Source organism: Lissotriton vulgaris, chromosome 10, assembly GCF_964263255.1.
Source record: "Lissotriton vulgaris chromosome 10, aLisVul1.2, whole genome shotgun sequence".
In the NCBI taxonomy this organism is placed as follows: domain Eukaryota; kingdom Metazoa; phylum Chordata; class Amphibia; order Caudata; family Salamandridae; genus Lissotriton; species Lissotriton vulgaris.
Window position 1 is genome coordinate 485210014 of NC_141698.1, and position 19533 is coordinate 485229546.

At 48.0% G+C, this 19533-nt stretch overlaps 1 protein-coding gene across 2 annotated transcripts in view; it reads right to left on the bottom strand.

Moving 5' to 3' along the window:
- Nucleotides 1–19533, bottom strand: part of PDIA2 (protein disulfide isomerase family A member 2) — an 885792-nt gene that overhangs the window by 653750 nt on the left and 212509 nt on the right. For both annotated transcript variants that reach the window (XM_086941341.1, XM_086941339.1), the window contains exon 5: nt 8686–8802. In XM_086941341.1, coding sequence (XP_086797467.1) covers nt 8686–8802 — 117 coding nt within the window. The remainder of the gene's footprint in view (nt 1–8685; nt 8803–19533) is intronic.

Here is a 19533-nt window from a genome sequence, read left to right on the forward strand (position 1 = left end):
CCTTTTGAAGTCTTCGTCATGGGAACTAGGGTTTAGACTGGATAGAGAGCTCTGCACTTTGAAAAAGGGTGTTACTTCAGTTAGCGACTCCTGTCTGGTGAGGAAAGCACAACCATATGTTCATTGGAACATTCCTCATGGTGTCAGACGCCTACTGTTTCTAGTAAGACAGGATTTACTCCCTTTGAAATTACTCTTGTCCAGATGGTATGGTTCATCAGCTGTCTGTGATTTTTGTCATATGAATGATCAGGACTTGCTCCATGTTATTTTTGTCTGTCCAGCTTTGATGTTGTATAGGCGAAAATGACTAAGACCCATTTGCCTTCAATTGAATATTCTGTCTGCCTCCGCTTTTAGTTTGGCCATGATCAATCCCCCCATGAAATGTTTTGCTATAAACTGTACACATTTTTCAAATGTTTCCTGGATTTGTATTAAGTGGTAATTTAGATGCCTTGATTCCTCTGTATTCTCATTTTATGTACTTGTTTGTATTTTTAGCTATGATTTTATTGAATGTATTACTATGTCTTTTCTGTGGATCTCGTGAGAGTTCCGTTATCATAAATAAACAAACTTGTAAACTTGTAATAATAACCTTAGCCAGCAGTTGGACTTGGCCCAGAAAAGAATTGAAATATGAGCTAATTTCAGCTCCGTGAATTATTTCCTCTTCTTTCTCCAAGACGTAAGGGGGGCTTGGGGGGGGGGCAGCCGACCCCTGGGAGGTCCCCCCCCCCCCGGGCTGTTTGGGAGGGGTGGGTGGGTTCATTTTGAGCAGTATAGCGTTTTGGGCTATCTTTGGGCTATTTTTGGTTGCCTTTGGAGCCCAGCCTACAAGTGGGTTGGACTCCTCCTCCCGGCCACCATTTTAGGCTTAGGTGACCTGGTGGCCGGGTGTTAGTGCAGTCAGTTTTTGTTGGTATTTTTAGTAGTCGATTTGTGTAGGTTTGATTGTTTATTGAGCGTTTCGTCATGGCTGGTGAAGATTAGCGCGTTCTTGAAGCGATACGCCTGCTTAGCGAAGCGGGCCGATTGGATTTGGTCATAGGTGACCGGGAGCAGGTCGGGCCTCAGCGTCCCCAACGTTTGGCATCGGCAGGGGTGTCGGCTGTTTTGGCGGCGTGTGTCTCCCCAAAATGCCGTCGTCAGGAGGCGGTAAGTGTAAGGGGCCGCTCTAGAACTAGGAGAGCGGCCCCGGGTGTGAGGGCTCGGCGGGGGAGTGGTTTGGGGCTCTCCGAGCCGGTGTGTGCGCGGGAATTTGCTGTGGGCGGGCCGGCGAGTGTTGGGGAGCTTCAGGCTGCGCCGGTTGAAGTACCGGTGGCAGCCTTACATGACAGAGCCGCTTCGGCTCCACTACTTAGAGGTCGTCGTGCCTCTAGACAGCGTGGGTGTACTCGGCGCTCTGCCTCGGCCTCCGCGGTGACGGTTAGTGACGTCACTGGCGGGGGAGGGGCGGAGGCCTTGTCGGAGCGTGAGGCATTGGTTTTCATGCCGGTGCAAGGCGGGCAAGCTGAGCCTAGGATTGAAGTGTTTTTTTCTACTCAGGGCAATGACATGCAGGCTGCTTTTTCAGCGCCGGGGGAGGTTCAGGGAGAGTTGTTTGTTACTCCTTCTCGCCCACATGGTGTGTCTTTTCCAGCAGGTCAAGAAAATGTTTTTTTGGCAGGGGGGGTTGTTGAAACTGGTGCAGCCGTGGTTCCTGTTAGCCCATTATTGTTTTCACCTCCGGTATCTGTTAGGGGTGAGGTGGTTTCTGTGTGCAGTGGTTCTGTGGGGGAGGGTGAGTGGGCACAGATGGGGGGTCATGAGGGGTCTTCCCTTTTACAGTCAGGTCTCGGGGATGAGGCTTTGGTTTTTTCTCAGGCTCCTTCCTTTTCTGGGACAGGGGACAGGGGAGTGGAGGGGCCTTCTCCTGTGGTTGGGCATTTGAGTGGGTCTCACTCGGGGGTTAGGGCTCGGTCTTGGGGGGCCTGGATATTTTTCCCTCTCGGGCTGAAGGCTTGAGTGACGCAAAAAAGTTTCAGAAAATTGAGGGTCATGGTGATAAGGTTTCGATGTCTGGTCCGGTGAATTTTCCAGGTTTACAGGTTGGTGGGCGCAATAGGGTGTCAAGGGGTCTTGAAGTGGTGCATCAGGAGGGCGTGGGTCAGGGTTCTCAGGTGCAGGGTCCGGCGTCTGTGTTAGTTCAAGCCATGTTGGATTGGAGTGGTGATGAGGAGGTGTGTGGGCCTTCCCCCCCTCCCCCTCAGGTGGTTACTGTTTTAAAGGGGAGAGATCCTGTTTGTTCAGTTAATGTTCAAGAAGGTGTTCAGAGTTTTGGTAGTGCGACAGTAGGAGAGTTTTCAGGTGCTGGTTATTTATGTAGTAAGGGACCCGGCACATCAGTACGGCCTTTTTCTTTTCAGGATAGGGAGCGGTCTGGAGCAGCGGACTTGGTAGGGCGGAATGCAGCCCAGTTGCGCCAAGGTGAAGGGAGGGTGGAGCCTGGCGCGGCACGTCCCGTACCATCGAGGGATCCCATCGTGGCCAGCAAAAGCAGGTTCAGTGCGACCTTGGTGGCCCCAGCGAGGGAAGTCAACACAGGCAGTGTAAGTAGGTCAAGCGCGACCTCGCTGGCCCCATCGAGGGATTACAGCGCAGTTCGCAAGAGCAGGTCCGGCGCGACTTCTCTTGTTCCGCAGGCTCTTCAATTTCACCAAACGGTTTTGCCGGTGGAGAAAGGTTTTGTGATTGGTAACAGTGGAGGAGCATACCGGCGAGTTCAGTTGGCCTCCCCGCCACGGTCACAGTTAAGGGTTGGTAAGGCCCGTGAGCGTTCGCATACCTTTGAAAAGGTCCAAAAGGATGTGGTGTTGCTTGCCCCTCCCCAGTTAGATGAGTCGTTAATTCTTGACTACGATGAGGATAGCCCAGAGGAAGGTGAAGTGCGGGACATGGTGTCTGGGGGGGGGGCATTTTCATGTCTCTCATAGTTCTTTACAGGCACCGGTGGTGCAGACTCGAGCGGCGTTGTCAAGACCACGAGAGCTCGGCCCCTCAGTGAGGGCTCCTCGGAGGGCAGATGACGTTTCACATGTGACATGGAGAGCGGAGCCCAGTCAGCCTCCTTTGTTGCGTCCAGGTGAGCATGCTGATACTAGGGCGAAGCCTAAAATGGTATCTGTTGGGATTGGGGAAGATTTAGTATCTGTGGTGACTGAGGGTAAGTTATTCAAGGGTCGCTATGTGAAGGACCAGAGTGTAGGTACTAATGAAGTTGATACAATTGTGGGTGCCAAGGTAGACAGTGGGACTTCTACAGTCGGGGTGGAAACGGCGAAGGCCATACATAGTAAAGAGCTAAAAATTTAAAAGTTGCCCTATATGGGCGTCACTAAGCCTTTGGGGGCTCATTTAATGTTGAGCACTAAGGAGAGGATATGGAACGGTGAGTATGTTGAGCTTTTAAAGTTATTACATAGGGAGGTCGGTGCTAAAGAGGGTTCCAAAGAGGAGGAATACGAATTAGCTAAGCGCCCCAAGGTTCCGTTGAACATTGAAAATTGGACGGCAGCCTTTTTGATTTATGCCAGTGTTTATTGTGAGAAGTTCCCTGAGCTCTGCGTCTCCCTGTTTAAATACATGGACGTGATTAGAAAAGCGCAAACCACAAGGAATGACTTTGCATGGATGAAGAATTTAGGGCGCGCATGGCTTGGGATCCTGAGGCAAAATGGGGGGAATTGGACACGGATCTTTGGCAACACACTATGGGTTCTTCAGCTAGTGGTAAAACGATCTTTACAGCTAGTGGTTTTCCTTTAGTTTATCGCCCCTTTCAGGCGCGACCCACCCGGGGAGGGGTGGGGGCCATTCCATCAGCACAGTCTAGTGTCGGGACCTGCGGGGATTTCAATAAAGGGGCATGCAATAGAGAGTTTTGTAAGTTCCGACATGAATGTTCCCAATGTGGGAGAAAAAATCACCCTTTGGCAAGATGCTGGGGGCCCAAGTCTTCAGGTGGACAACAGTGGTCACAGCAGGGTTCAGGACCTCACGCCACACCACAGCCACCTCAGGCTCCCAGGGGAGGGACATCCTCGTCAGGGGTTGGGCCCAAGGGCTCATACACCGGTTAATGTGCTTCATTTGGCTGACGCTTTACATGGTTATGGGTCTGCTGAGTTACGAGAGTTTTTGTGGTTTTCATCTAGGTTATGAAGGGCCTCGTTTGAGGCGTTGGTCTAAGAATCTCAAACCGGCAAGTGAGCATAAGGCAGAGGTCCAAGAAAAATTAAATAAAGAAGTGCATGAGGGCAGGATGGCAGGTCCTTTTGATGATTGGCCTTTGGAGAATTTGATAATTTCGCCCATCGGTGTGGTCCCCAAAAAAGAAATGGGGCAGTTCAGGCTCATCCAACATTTGTCATGGCCAGAGGGTGAGTCGGTAAATGATTTTATTAACGAGGGAGCTGCTTCTGTTTCCTATCCTTCTGTTGATGTGGCCATGTCATTGGTGGTGGCAGCGGGCACTTCTGCTTTAATGGCAAAATGCGATATTAAATCTGCATTTAGACTGCTTCCAGTCCATCCTGAAGATTGGAATCTTCTGGGTATCCATTTCCTTGGGAAGTGGTACGTGGACAAAGCATTGCCAATGGGCTGCTCTATGTCGTGTGCATTGTTTGAAACCTTCAGTACGTTTTTACAATGGTACTTCACACAAAAATTTGGACATACTTTGGTCACACACTATTTGGATGATTTCTTTTTTGTGGGTGCTGCAAATTCTTCAGACTGCCAGAATGCCCTGGTTACGTTTCAAAAACTTATGGCTCATTTGGGGGTGCCGTTGGCTCCTGAGAAGACCATGGGTCCTTGCGCGACCATGTCTTTTTTGGGAATAGAAATTGACTCACAGTCCATGCAGGCTCGTTTATCACTTGAAAAGAAAATAAAAATGTTGGATTTGGTGGAAACAATGTTACCTAAAGAAAAGGTCATGGTGCGGGAGGTTCAAGTTTTGCTGGGTCACCTTAATTTTGTGTGTAGGGTGGTCAGGGCGGGCAGAACATTCTGTAGGCGACTGGGCAGGGCTCTGTCTGGTCATTACTTGCCACATCACAGGGTTTGGCTGTCAGCGGGAGTCAAGGAGGATTTGCGTATGTGGGTCACCTTTTTGCATTCCTTCAATGGTGTTCCTTTATGCAGAGAGGTTGATTGGATTTGGGATGTTCAGATTTTTTCTGATGCAGCTGGCAGCAATGGTTTTGGCTTGTACTGGCAAGGAAAGTGGTGTGCACAACAGTGGCCTGAGAATTGGAAGAATGGAGGCAGGAGCATTGCCTTTTTGGAACTGTTTCCAGTTGTTGTGGCGGTTACTTTGTGGGGCCAGGATTTGGCTCACAAGAAGGTGCTTTTCAGGATTGATAATCTCGCTGTGGTGCAGGTTTTCAATAGACAATCTGCTAGGGACGTACAGGTCCTAAAATTGCTCAGGGTCTTTGTGTTGGGTTGCCTTAAGTTTGACATTTGCTTTAGGACCCAGCACATTCCTGGTATGGACAATGACATTGCGGATGCTTTGTCTCGTTCACAGTGGGAGAGATTCCGTGGGCTTGCTTTGGAGGCAGACAAGACGCCGACTCCCATGCCGGAGCACCTTTGGACGGTAGGCAACACAGGGTCTTTCAGCTGGTGGTAGGTTCTTTGGCTCCTTCTACTAGAACAGCTTATGAGTTAGCCTGGAAAGAGTTTTTGTCTTCTGGAGCTGGTAAGAGAGACCTGCATTGGCAGAGGTCAGAGGATGTAGTTCAGTTTATTTTGTGGTTAATGGATAAAGGTTTATCCAGGGTCACTATTGCTGGGAAGTTAGCTGGTGTTTCCTTTATGGGTAAGTTGTTCTGGGGTTACTCGCCGTCTGCTGGGGAGTTGGGTAGGAGAATGTTGGAAGGGTGGGCTCGGGAGCGGGGAGGTTTTCAGGCGGTGTGGTCTCCTTTGTCGTGGCAGAAGTTGGCAAGTATTGTGGCAGTTTTGCCGATGGTTTGCAGGGATAGGTCGGAGGCTTGTCTTTTTGCCACTCTGATGGTTTGGATGTTTTTTGGAGCCTTTAGGGTGTCTGAGTTGTTGGGCACCAAGTTTAAACCAGGTGTTTCGTGGGGGGATGTTCATTTGTCAGTTAGAGGAGTACATATTTGGCTTTCTCATTCAAAGACGGATCAGAGGAGTAAGGGCAAAGGTATTTGGTTGGAAGCTGTTTCCCCCTTGGGGACTTGCCCCTTGAATTGGGCGCGATGCTGGCAGGAGTTTTCGGGTGGGGTTTTGGAGCATAATGTTTTTCAACACCTGGATGGTTCTTTGGTTACGAATTATCAATTGCGCGTGGTGTTGCGAAAAGCGCTGCGTCAGCTTGGCCTGGATGAGACTCTGTATGGCACGCATTCTTTTAGAATAGGAGCTGCGACAGAGGCTTTTAATAGGGGTTGGTCAAGGGAGGACATTATGCGTTTGGGGCGCTGGACTTCAAATTGCTTTCAGCGCTATGTCAGAAGGGAGGTTGGGGAAGCGCCTGCGTCTTCTTCTGTTTTGCCTATCTAATACTTCTTTTTCTTTCAGGTTCCGTGGCTGATCCTCGTTCTGAATTCTTGACTATTTGGATTGTGGGGAACTCCTTCATTAAGAGAGCTCAACTTCAAGCTCGTTTGAGTTATTTTGGTGCTATGCTTGTTTTCAATGACCGTTTATTCAATGTCGTTTGGAAGGGAAGGGGGGGTATGTTATGGAAGGATCTAATTCCAGCTCTTGATTCTTGGTTGGTAGGAGGGGTTTGTCTGGATGTTTTAGTTATACATCTTGGGGAGAATGATTTGTGTGGGGTGAAAGGTGTTGTGCTTCTTAGAGCCATGAAGAAAGATCTCTCTTTGTTGCATCGGCAATGGGCTGGGTGTCACGTCTTTTGGACGGAATTGATTCCTAGGAGGCTTTGGAGGAATGCGGTTAAACCTAAGGCTACTGACAAGTCTTGCAGGAAAATTAATCTTGAGGTATCCAGGTTCTGTAGAGATTTGGGTTTTGGTCGTGTTGTTCATAGTGACATTCGTTATGATGCAGTAGAATTTTTTAAGAGTGATGGGGTTCATCTGTCACATTTGGGGATGGATTTATATCTGGTGGAGCTGCGGGAGGTGCTGTCACGCTGTTTGAAAGTTCAGAGTTTCTTAGGTTAGTGTTTTTTTCTACCTTTCCGCCTGGTTTTCTGCTTTGACTGCAACCCCCCCTCGCCCCCTACTTACCATTCTTTGTTGGGGGGCAGAAGGGTGGGGTCCTGTGTTCCTTCCCCCACCGCTTCTGGGTGGTGGATTATTTTGGTTTGCCAGTTTTGGGCATGATGGGAGTTGATAATTTTGAATTGGGATTTGGTCGGGGGAAGTTGTGCAGGTTGAATTCTGGTTTGGAGGCATAGGCTGGGGGATCGGAACTGGCTTGGGCTGTAATTGGGGTTTTGAGATATGGTTTTGGGGCCTGTTGAAGTTATAATGTTTTAATGGGGCTGTTGTATGGTTTTAATATGTGATGGGGTATGTACGGGTGGGGGCGGGTTTGATGAGGGGTGAGGGACGGGGCGGGTGTTTTGGGGGTTGAAAAACAATACAATCATTTGGTAAAAGTTTAGATTGTTAGGCATTGGCCGAGGTTATTATTTGTGTAAATGTGCACCTGTTTCAATAAAGCGGCCTTTTTCACACCCTATTTGGTTTCTTGGTCTGCTCACCTTCCCCCACCCCTCCACCCCAAGGGATTCAATGGCTGTATAAGAATCACCCGTCTATCAGCAGCTCTGCTCGGCGCGCTGCTTGTTCTGTCTACTTGAGCCAAGGTTCTCCTCTCCTGGGGTGGGCGGGGCTACTGGGGGCTGGCCCGAGCTGTCCAATAGGCAGGACGTCCGGAATCTGCCGAAGCAAAGGGGATACACGATCCCGAGGGGATACCTGATGTTACAAAACACCGGAGAGCAGTGTTTGCCCAGTTGCTGCTTACTCCATTGGCGTCAGGCTACACCTAATCCAGTCATCTATGTCTGCCCGATGACGATTATCAATGGCTTGCTAAAAATGCTTTTTAACTCCCTGTGCTTTCTATCTGCTCAGCTGTTGCTTGAAATTCATGAAAGACAGTAAAGTGGAGTCTCTCACGCGAACCAACATTTTCAGAATTTTTCTGTTTTTAAAAATGCATACAGACATAAAACACATTTGTATTATCTGTAAAAATCAATTAAATCGGAAAAGTGTGAGCCTTATTTATGATTTACCAAACACAAATCCGAAAAAAAGCAGTGAACATTATGAGTAATGGTATGCAACACACGAGAGAAATGATAACTCACCCTGCCTGCTATGTAGAGTACATAGCTTTGTCGTTGGAATGTGAAAAGTAACCTGTCTACCATGAGCAAAACATGGTGCGCGGCGTCAGTTGTGGTGTGCATATCATCGGTGCCAAATGTTAGGACTTTTTTAGGTTTGTGTTCACTGAGCTATAGCTATCATTTAGCCGTTTTGTTTGAATTAATAATAATACAAATAAGTCAACAAGACTGGGGAGGAAAACCCTTCGACTGTCATAAGAGACAGGATTATCTTCCATGTTAGCCGAAATTCTCACCTCCTAGCCCACAAGGGGTAAACTCTCAGGCCATACCTGGGCATTATATTCAGTGACGAGATGGAGGCTGTTCACAATGATAAACCTTGCAAACTCTTCCTTGTCCAATCCCAAATCTTCATTCACGGGAAATTCTGCACTTTTCTCATCAAACTGTATTCAAATAAAGAGAAGGGGAAGTTGTTAGCACAATTATGAACTACATGTATTCCAACATAAATACAATAGCACAGATTCTCGGTCAGATCACTGAAAAATTGTTATTGAAACAGTACTGAAGATGACGGGAATCAGTGGTACTTGATCGTCTTCTCTGTATCATTGGTAGATGAGAGGCCATGGCACAAAATGTAAATCACAGGAGTTGACCATATTAAATATATCTTAATAAAAATGCAATGATTTGTTCAGCTATCAATAGTTTCTCTCTGAATTCTTGGAACTGGTTATTAGCTTCCAATTGTGAATGTTGATTTAATCTGATATCCTATCTAACCTGTAGAAACTACTGAGTAGAAAACAAAGAAACAAAATTCCTAATTAGTATAACTTTTATATAATGCAAAGCCCTGAACATTAATTTTAGCATTTCAGCTATATTTTGAAGAACATGATGCCAAGAGAAACGGCATTTTGAATAAAATAGCAGTGCCTTACTATTCTCCTACGCATCTATATTTTACTCCTGATATACAAAGAAACTTTAGCATGGAACGCTTTGTGCAGTTTTGTCTGAGTGAGTTAAACAGAGCTGTAAAACACTTCTCTAACCAAAGCTAAAGCTGAAAGTGTGTTAAGGTTGACTAATCGGTTATGAGTGGTTTTTCCGCAAAAACAAAAAATCATGGCATTTTCGAGATTAAGATGGAATATGGCATTTTTATCTCCCTTGCTCTTGATAGATCAAGGAGAAGGGGGCATGTTCCAACCCCTTTGCTTCGAGTGATGAGAGTATGAAGTAATTGAAGAGCTCCTATTCATTTGGGCAGTGAATGAGTGGGGATAATGCTTGATATGTTTCTTTCTCCCCCTCACCCTTGGGAAAGGTGATGCAGAATTGTATAAACCCCACTCGCCCTATGACAACGCTGCCCCAGTGCAACTTTAAAATGCCCTCACCATGTCCTTGGACAAGTCGGGAAGTCAGTCAGTCATTTTACTTTATTTTGCAAGTATAAAAACGTCGTAAAGGGGCGTGGCCTGACAAGATGGCCTGCTAGACGCATATCTGCGCTGCTCCTGCCCCAACATGCTTTTCCATCGGTGGGTGGAGCTCAGACGTAGCGCTGGGACTGAGGTGAGGCCCGCATGGCAGATGCAATAAACTGTGGCTGGAGAATGAGGCTCCCGCTCGGGTGGTAAGGATACCCACTCCTGAGGCTGGAAGACGTTGAAACGGGCCACCAGAGACCCGTTGGAATCCTGCTATCTAAGATGGCGGCCCCCGCGTCACTGTGAGAGATGGGGATTGCCACGGACTGCCCCAGACGTCCTGGCTGATATGAGGCCCGGGCTGAGGATTTCATGGACAGTGGCTAGGGAATGAGGCTCCCGCAGGGGAGGTAAGGATCCCCCCCAAATAACAAGACTTCCCTGATGCTGGACATGCTGTGCGGTGCGTGAGTGGGCCCGGAAAACTGGCCTCGCGAATAGGTGGAGGGCCGGGTAGGCTGTGGATCTGGGTACGAGTGGTAGCGCAAAATGAGCGGGACAGTGGTGCCAAATAGCTGCCCTGGCCTCCGGCATGGGTAACCTGAGCAATACCAGTGACCCTGGGGCCTGTGACTTCAGTCTGGGGGTAAAGTAGAATGCCTGGGGAATACCCTCTGGACTGGCTCCAGCATCATTGTTTACCTGACAGAGGGGTCACCAGGAAGTGCCCGAAAAGACATCTGCACTGGACATGGGGAAAGATAGACCCCTTAGAAGCACCCAAACAAATAAAATTATGCAGTACACGATTCCAAGCCCGACTTCGGCTGACCACCTTAGAGCGGACCCTGAGCAGGGGACCCACCAGGGTTCAGCAGCCCATTACAACGCAGACATTCTGGAAGCTATACATGACTCCTGAGTGGCACTGGAAACCAAAATGGATGGGATGGCCATGGACATCAACCATCTACGCCTGGATATCAGGAAGGTGGCAGACAGGGTTACCACCACTGAAGGAGGCCTAAACGCATTACAGACTGAGGTACATTAACTGCGGGGGATGGTAACAGCCCTCCAGGACCATACAGCCCGGCTGGAAGATAGGGCAGATGCCGCAGAAGGGGCGGTCACAGAGGAACAATCTTGTTTTTTTGGGTTCTCCCGGAAAAGGCAGAGGGACCGGCGGCAGACCTTTTCCTGGAAGGTTGGATTAGCATAACATTCCCGAACCTCTGGCTCTCCAAAATGTTTGCAGTGGAGAGAGCCCATAGATACCTTGGCCCGCCGCCAAAGCCGGGATCCCCGCCCAGAGCCCTGATCACCCGTCTGTTCAATTTCAGAGACCGGGAGGCAATCCTGCAATTTATTCGCACCAATGGTCCACCCAGATTTGAAAACCATGGCATCCATATCTACCCAGACTATACGAAAAAATTACAGGATCTACGGAACGACTTTTTGGGTGTAAAACGCCGGCTACGAAACCTCAACATTAAATACAGCGTAATGTTCCCGGCCAGGCTCCGTATACAATATGGAGACAATGTACACTTTTTTGGTAACTCACCGGAGGTGACAGATTGGATGGACTCGCTGGGCTTGGCCGGCCAAGACCAAAGCCAGGACTGGCAGGAACAGAAAAGGCGGAGTAGTCGGCAATGGAACCAGCAATATCACACTGAGGAGCAGCAATGCGGGCTATGAGATCTGGCGGACAGAGGACATATCATGGTGGGATCGGATGGCACTCTACGGACGGAACTAGAGACGATCCCAACGCAGAACCAGTTTTCTCCGCTATGCCTGGTACAGGAGACACAATCGGAGACGGGAGGTGCCGCCAGCCCAGTGGATGGGGGCCCATAAGACACGAGAGGTGCAGACTCTGCATTGAGACCTTGGGGTTCTGGGTCATGGACACTGTGAGTACTTGTCTTGACCCGAGGGGCACCTAATTTGAATAAGGGGCTCGTAGGAGAGGATCACAGGCCCGGAGACTTTACGAAGGGGGGGTGAGGGGGAAAAGTTTTTGAGAAGGTTGCACTATTTAGCAAATATACCCTTTTTGACTCGCAGTCTGTAGAGCGCTGATGCGGCCTGGCTAGACTACCAGTTGGGCGGGGCCGCGCGGTGCCAGTAAGTTGGTTGAATTTCAGCATTTAGGAGGGAGCGGTCTGACTTGGGAAAGTAAGTTCATTTATAGTCGTAACTCCAAGTTGGGGAGGGTGATTTAGAGGGTGAGTGGAGCTTTGGGGTGGGGTTCTGAGTCCTCAGTCCACGGTTGGGTTGTGAGAATGAAGTACTACCGCCTGTGGGTGGGGGGAGTTGGGGTTTCACGATGTTGTTTTATTTGGGTTACTGCCGGGTCTGGTCCTTGCTGCGTCATTAGAGATTGGGGAAGATCACATCAAAAAGGGTCAAGCTATAACACTATTGGAGGTCCCCCACATGACAGTCAGGTGCAGCTGCACCCACAGATGCTGCCTCATGCCAGGTGACGCGTAGAATAATAAATTCATAATGTGGAATGTCCGGGGGCTCAATAATATGGTCAAACAGATCCGTGTGGCAACATACCTTAGGCAGTATGGGATAGGTGTAGCACTACTACAAGAAACGCACCTCTGGGGAGACTCTCTTAAACACGTCCAACGCAGATGGAGGGGTCAATTTTTCGCTACATCCTACGGGGTTTGATAGTATGCACTTATTTGGGTGGCACCAGGAGTTCCCGTTAAGGTTCTACACACTAGAAGTGACCCTGATGGGAGGTTTGTGACAGTGGAGGGGGTGCTGGATGGGCGCAGTTTATGCTTGGTAAATATGTATGCCCCGAATAGTGATGATGGTAGGTTTGTGAGCTGAGTCTTGGGGCAACTAGATCTGGATCGAGACACGCAGTCCTGTCCCACTGGTCTCCCCCCCACTGCGACCGCGCTCAGGTGTTAGAGCTGCGGCGGCAGGAGGAGATGGCAAGCGGGATTGCTGGCGACCTTGCAGCCAACAAGAAAGCTGTGTCCGAGGAGGGTTTTTGGTCGCAGAAATGGCCCAGCATCTATGGCAGGTAACAGTGCGGCGAAGAAACAAACAGGATTTGGTCCCCCGCTCCGCCGGGGCTGCCCTGTACTTTATGCGCCTCCTGGCACCGGTAATCGCGGCTTCCGGCCACTAAGGACCCTGGATCTTGCAGTCCTGTCCCACTGGTCTCCCCCCCACTGCGGCTGCGCTCAGGGTTTAGCTGCTGCGGCGGTGGGAGGAGACGGCAAGCGGGATTGCTGGCGACCTTGCAGCCAACAAGAAAGCTGTGTCCGACGGATGATCTTTCAATATATATCGGTAGAGGGCGAGGCAATTGAAAGATCATCCGTTAAAGATATTGGGGAAGCATTTTTGGAGTTTTTCCAGAAAATATATAAGGAAGAAATCTTGGAGGACCCCATCTCAAATCTTAGATGGTTGGAGAAGATTACTCTTCCCACTCTTAGCCCTGAGCAAAGAGACCGTCTTGATAGGCCTATTTCAGAGGAAGAAGTGTGGGAGAGTATAAAAAAAGTGAAGAAGGGCAAAGCAACTGGCCCGGATGGCCTTCCTGGCGAATTATTATGGGTCGTAGCACCCGAAATAGTCTCGGTGCTGACAAGACTTTTTAATGATATTTTAATAAATGGTGAGGCCCCACCCAAATCCTGGGGCGAGGCGACTATTGTCCTGATTCCGAAACCCGGGAAAGACCCAGCTAAATGCGGATCATATAGGCCAATTTCACTTCTAAACAGCGACTATAAGGTTTTTGCGGCAGTACTGGCAAACAGACTTGGACGTGAAGTTGGCTCGATTATACACTCTGATCAAAAGGGTTTCATTAAGGGTAGACAACTCTCAGACCTTACATATGATTTGATCGGGGCAGTGGATATCGCCTCTACTTTCTCCCTTCCTTTGGCCATTATGACCCTTGACGCTACCAAAGCGTTTGATCGAGTAAATTGGGCATACTTAGCCGAAACCATGAAGAAATTTGCCTTCGGTCCAAACTTTCGAAGATCAATTGGACTCCTTTACCAAAACCCCAGTGCAAGCATCATGGTGAATGGTGTATGTACTCAGCCATTTTTGATTACTAGGGGGACAAGACAGGGGTGTCCCCTGTCTCCCTTACTATTTAATATTTACATCGAGCCACTTGCACAATCTTTTAGGGATGACCCAAGAATTTCTCCATTTAAATTTGGTGGGTGGGAAAGGAAAGTTGGGCTATACGCCGATGACATTGTAATATACACTAGTGATCCAGCAAATGCTTTCCCCATAGTGGTCGATAAAGCTAGAAAATTTGGAGGTATCTCAGGCTATGATATTAACGCCGATAAGACCGAGTTGATGACATGGAATATTGCCAATCCGGGTGTGGGGATGACGCCCTCAATTCATTCAATACGTTATCTTGGAGTCAAAATTACACAAGATATTGATGCTTTAGTAAAAACGAACCTAGACCTGGTGGCCAAAGAGTGTAGGGCCCTCTTAAGATCCTGGGTAGGGCTTAGATTATCAATTTATGGGAGGGTCAGCATCGTAAAGATGTCCATTCTTCCGAAATTGACCTTTATCTTCAACACAATTCCCATTGCATTTGACCCTAAACAACTTCTTAGGTGCCAACAAGAAATAAACTCTTTCATATGGGGATACAAGGCCACGAGGTTGGCTTGGAAAAAACTGAGGAGGAGGAAAGAAAAAGGCGGACTGGCCCTTCCAGATCTACAGTATTACTCCTGGGCGTTTCAGCTTTCCCATTCAAGAATGCTTTTGAAGTCACCAGACCTTACTTCAAACGGGAAGCTATTTAAAGCTATGTTGGTCGGGGCGAACCTTCCATTGGATGGGTTTCTTTTCAAGTTTGGAGAACAAAAGTTTTTCAAGAAGGTGAGGTTGAAGACTCTTTTAACGCAACTGAAGACATGGGTACAAATTAAGCGTAAAGTGGGATTGGCGTATTACTCTATTCACGCACCAATTTGGGACTCTCCCGGGCTTCCACCATGCTTGCAGGACTCTTTGGCAATCCCTCTAAGAACAGCTGGGCTTTCTAGATGGGGCGACCTACTTTGCGGAGGTATCTTGACATCGTGGGAAGTCCTTAGGGATAAAGTGGGCCCGACTATGTCAAGATTTAAATACATACAAATTAGTAGTTGGGTCAGAGAATTATTCAGGAAAGTCCCTAATTCTGGAAGTATTAACCCTCTAGAACAACAGCTAGTTGAAAAACAGAGTGGAGGTAAAGAGGTGGCTGGTTGGTACTGGTCTATACTTGAGGAGGTAGATGGGGACTTTCTCCTCCCAAAACAGCTATGGGATAGGGAAATTGAGGTAATGGATGAGGACAGTTGGTCAGAATCCTTCACCCTTTTGTATAAATTGGTAAAACCCGTTTGGCTCAGACGAAACCATCTATTTACTTTACATCGGGCATATCTCACTCCCTTACGTCTATCCAAATTTCAAGAGGGGAAATGCTGCAACAAATGCCAACTGCCCTTAGCATCTGACACTCATATGTTCTGGGATTGCCCCCATTTAGCTACCTACTGGACAGAGATCAAAGCTACTTTGGACTCAATTACCAAAATTGACATTTCAATATCTTTATCATTTGTAATTCTCGGTTTAGACCAGAACATAACTGAGGCAGCACGATCCTTTCTGTTTTATGCCATTTTGCTGGCAAGACGGCAGATCTGCATACACTGGGTGGACAAGACCCCTCCCACTCACTTAGCATGGCTAAACTCATTATATGAAACCTCAAAGGTAGATCTGAGAAGATCATGCAGAGCCCAAAATCTCACTTTTTGGAAGCTTTTGACAGATTGGAAGTAAGTTCTCCTTGGGGTTTTTTTTTTTTTTTTTTTTTCCCAACATCCAATGATTAAGCCCACCCACTCAACAGTTCAGTATTGTGGTCTGCCCAGAATTCGACATCTATATACTGAATATTTTGGCACGAAGTTGCCTTGAGACATCGTCACAAGATGTATGGTAGTTCCTATCACCTCATAAAATTCTCTGCTGAGTTGTGAAGCGGCTCAATTCTCAGGGCCTTGCTCCAAAAAAAAAGCAGTGAGATGGTTGGTTGGTTTCTTCCGCATCTAAGGGACGTGTGTCGGGCAGATGAGGATAAAAAAAAAAGAAAGCTGTGTCCGAGGAGGGTTTTTGGTCGCAGAAATGGCCCAGCGTCTATGGCAGGTGCGGCGAAGAAACGAACAGGATTTGGTCCCCCAAAAGTCAATTCTACTAACACGCTGCCCGAAGGTGAAGGTAGGCATGCCTTGTTTGTCAGATGCAGTTCTCCCTTTGGCTGCACTAACTCTTTGTTCCAGGCAGAAAACTTTCATCTGGAGGGCTGCTCTCGTCCATCTTTTTATTACAAGAAGGTATAATGGTGGAATAGACCACTCGACGTCCTCTTCCTCATTAAAATTACTATCATGAAAATAAAGGGGTTTGAAAGTGCAATTAAAATCCCCGGCTATTATTACATGCTTGTCACCTCCATACTGTGTTAAAAAAGAATCTAAAAAAGCCACAGTAGGGGAGGCATTACCGCCTCGCATACTCCTAGAGTAAACATTGATTAACAGCAGGTCTATAGTATGAGCCCGCTGTAACCTAATTATATGGATGTCCGCTGAATCAATTGGAATTTCTTCCAGCGAAAACATTTCACATTGCCTTATCCAAGTTGTCAAGCCGCCTTTCGGTCTACCGCGCTGCCCCGGTTTTGCTAATTTTGAGAAATGTTGGTAGGCTGGGTGAAAAATTTGGTCCACTGCCCACGTCTCTTAGAAGAATATATTTTGTTCCTCAACAAGCTTAGACCATTCTATAGAGGCTATTTTCTGGGGTAGCCCCGCAATGTTCCATGATAGTAATTTGGTTGCTTTAGTATCACCTCCCATAGAGCCAGGGCCTTGATGCTGTCTTAGCCCACTTTGCTCTGGGGGTGGCAGTCAATTCTTTTGTATGATTCATTACAGATTACAGGTAGCATCCAATGCCCCCATTACTCACCATTGGTGATTGAAAATTGTTTCCTGTATTGTTGTTTGCGCCACTAGGAGCTCTTACTGCATCCATTCCAATTGTTGAAGGCAGATTGGGAGCAGGCAGAGGGGATATGGGGAGTCAATCTATATCTTCCAGGTTGGAAAGATACTCAAATCTGTTTTGTGTTGGCACCATATAATTGTAAGTACCTTGTGCCAAAACAGCATCCCGGCACCCCACCCTACGTGCTGACTGCATGACATTATTACGGTAAAAGTAACCTAGTGGCAGGATAATGATAGAATCCCTACTAAAGTGTCGAACCCCTGCTCTGTCCAGGATTGTTTTAACTATCTGGGGTGACCCAAAACTCAATACAACACAGTCACCTCTACAGGATTTCTGCGAGAACCCTACCCAAGGAACCCTGCGTATCATTTTGTACTCCAGAAATAGGTGGGTACCCAGCCCATTTCTGGAATTTAGTAGATGTAATGCCTTATTCCTAAGGGAAGTCCAATGCTCCCCCTCCCCTAGAGGGAGTACCGGCACATTGGACAGTATGATTGTGTATGGGGTAGCCTCTGGTGGTAGATGGAGGGGGGACTGGTACTCTCCTGTTCACCCTGTGGTTGCCCCTGGGTCAATAGCCCTACATGTTCTCTCCTCTGAGCAGGCTTAGATGTTACAGTCGGTGATTTACATAAATTTAAAGATAGTACTGGAGCTGCTATGCTTGTACTACAGCCCAAATCAGTAACGGGATCTGGAGCTGGTGGCTTGGAAATGGGTGCAGGTTCTAATGTACTAACACTTTGTCTACTGGGCCAGAGTATAACCAGAGTAGTAAGGTGTTGTTCTATTTTAGTCAATCTTGAATCAATACCTGCCAACTGCAAAGTTATGGGATTGAGCAGAGCTGTAAATCTCTCTTCTAGCTCAGCTATGATAGTATCTTCCATACCACTAGGCAACAATCTGATACCAGACGGAACATCACCTCCTGGAGAGCATGGAGTGCTCTGAGCCATAGATAAACTAGAACTCCCCTTCTTACCCCGGGTAGAACCTCTAGTCTTGGCCACCTTAGTTGCCTGTTGGGTGGTTTGTGGTAGGGCCACGCTTTTCGTTTTTTACTAGATTTTGCACTTTCCCCAGCCTTTGTTAGCACAGGTCTTTTTTGTTTTGTGCCTGCCTTATCTCGAGGAGGGGATGGCACAGGGGTTGTACTAGCTGATGTTATATCTGTGTTTGATAGAGAGGATAAGGGTTCTGTGGCTACAGACAAAACGTGGGTAGGTGACATAACTTCTATGGATGAGGAACCTGGGGATGGAACTCTAGGGGGGACACAGCGGGGTTCTAAGGATATACGCCGTACAGTAATCTCTCTCTCATGATTTAAAACAGACTTAGCATGGGTAAGAAAGGCATCCAGAGTACCTACTACCCCAGTCCCAGCACCCCCCTTCTGTGTGCCTCTATTCATAGCAATATAAAATAATCACAGTAAGGGTAATAAGAAATAATGTTACAACACAACTGTGACTGAACTATAATGAGTGCAACTAAATGTAGAACATGAGAGGCCCTGTTGGCAAACGAAAAAAGTGTGACCCTGCCCTGCCTCCAACGGCTGCTGACGGGCGTGGACAGGCCCGCCCTTAGCCCGGGCTTCGCCCTGGCGGCAGCCGGGCATGCTCGTTCACGTCCTGCGCTGCAGGAGCCCCAATGGACTTAAAAGCGCCACCTGGCTCTTCCCCCGTGACGCGTGAGCGTGCGCCACACAGGGGGATCTGGGAGTTGAAGTCCGGGGCAAGTCCAGGGCGAGAGCAGCAAGTCCGGTGGCGGGAGTCGGAGCAGCTGGTCCGGTGTCCTCTGGGAACTTCCCGAGCTGGGAGTTGGACACAAAGGATTGGAGACAGCCCCAATACACTAAAGCCTGTCTGGGTAGGTGCTAGAACCTCCCTGGACAGAAAACCTATTGTCCAGGCCTCCCCTGCTGGAGTTGCATCCAGCACCAGAAAGTCAGACTCGTGTCTGTGGCAGCAGCATCCATTTTGTGATGCTGGGGCTCTTTTAAACATTTACTGGGTAATTCAGTGTGTACATGTCTTCTCCCTCTAGAAGGGTGGAATTCTATCCCCACCACCAGAACTGGCGGGGGGGGGGGGTAGGATTCCAAAGTGTTCGACACCAAACATGACATGTTTTGATGCAGCCATTACAAAGTTAGCATGTACCACGAGGTTATAATGCACTTAAGAGTATATGGTATGGCTGTATCATAGAACAGCTATAAGGAAGGGATTCTGAAATATGCAGAGGGGCTCAGCTCATGCTTGGGCACCCTCTCACACAAAACCAAGCACTCTGCCTTCAGGATTGTCAAGGCCTGCCATAGGAGTGACTTACAGGTTTATATGTGTCTATATATATAGGCAGATATAGGTATACTATATCTAAGTAAGGGGTGCTTACACCACCTTACCCAGGCTGCAAGTGCAGACCTGTGGTGACATCTTGGAAGGCTTCCCAGGGGTTGCATAATACATGCTTCAGCCCCTGGTAGGCCTCTGGGATACCTATGCCCTTGGTACCTAAGGTACATATACTAGGGACTCACAAGGGTAACCCAGTAACCAATCTGGAGTGTACCTAATGTACATGCAATCAATT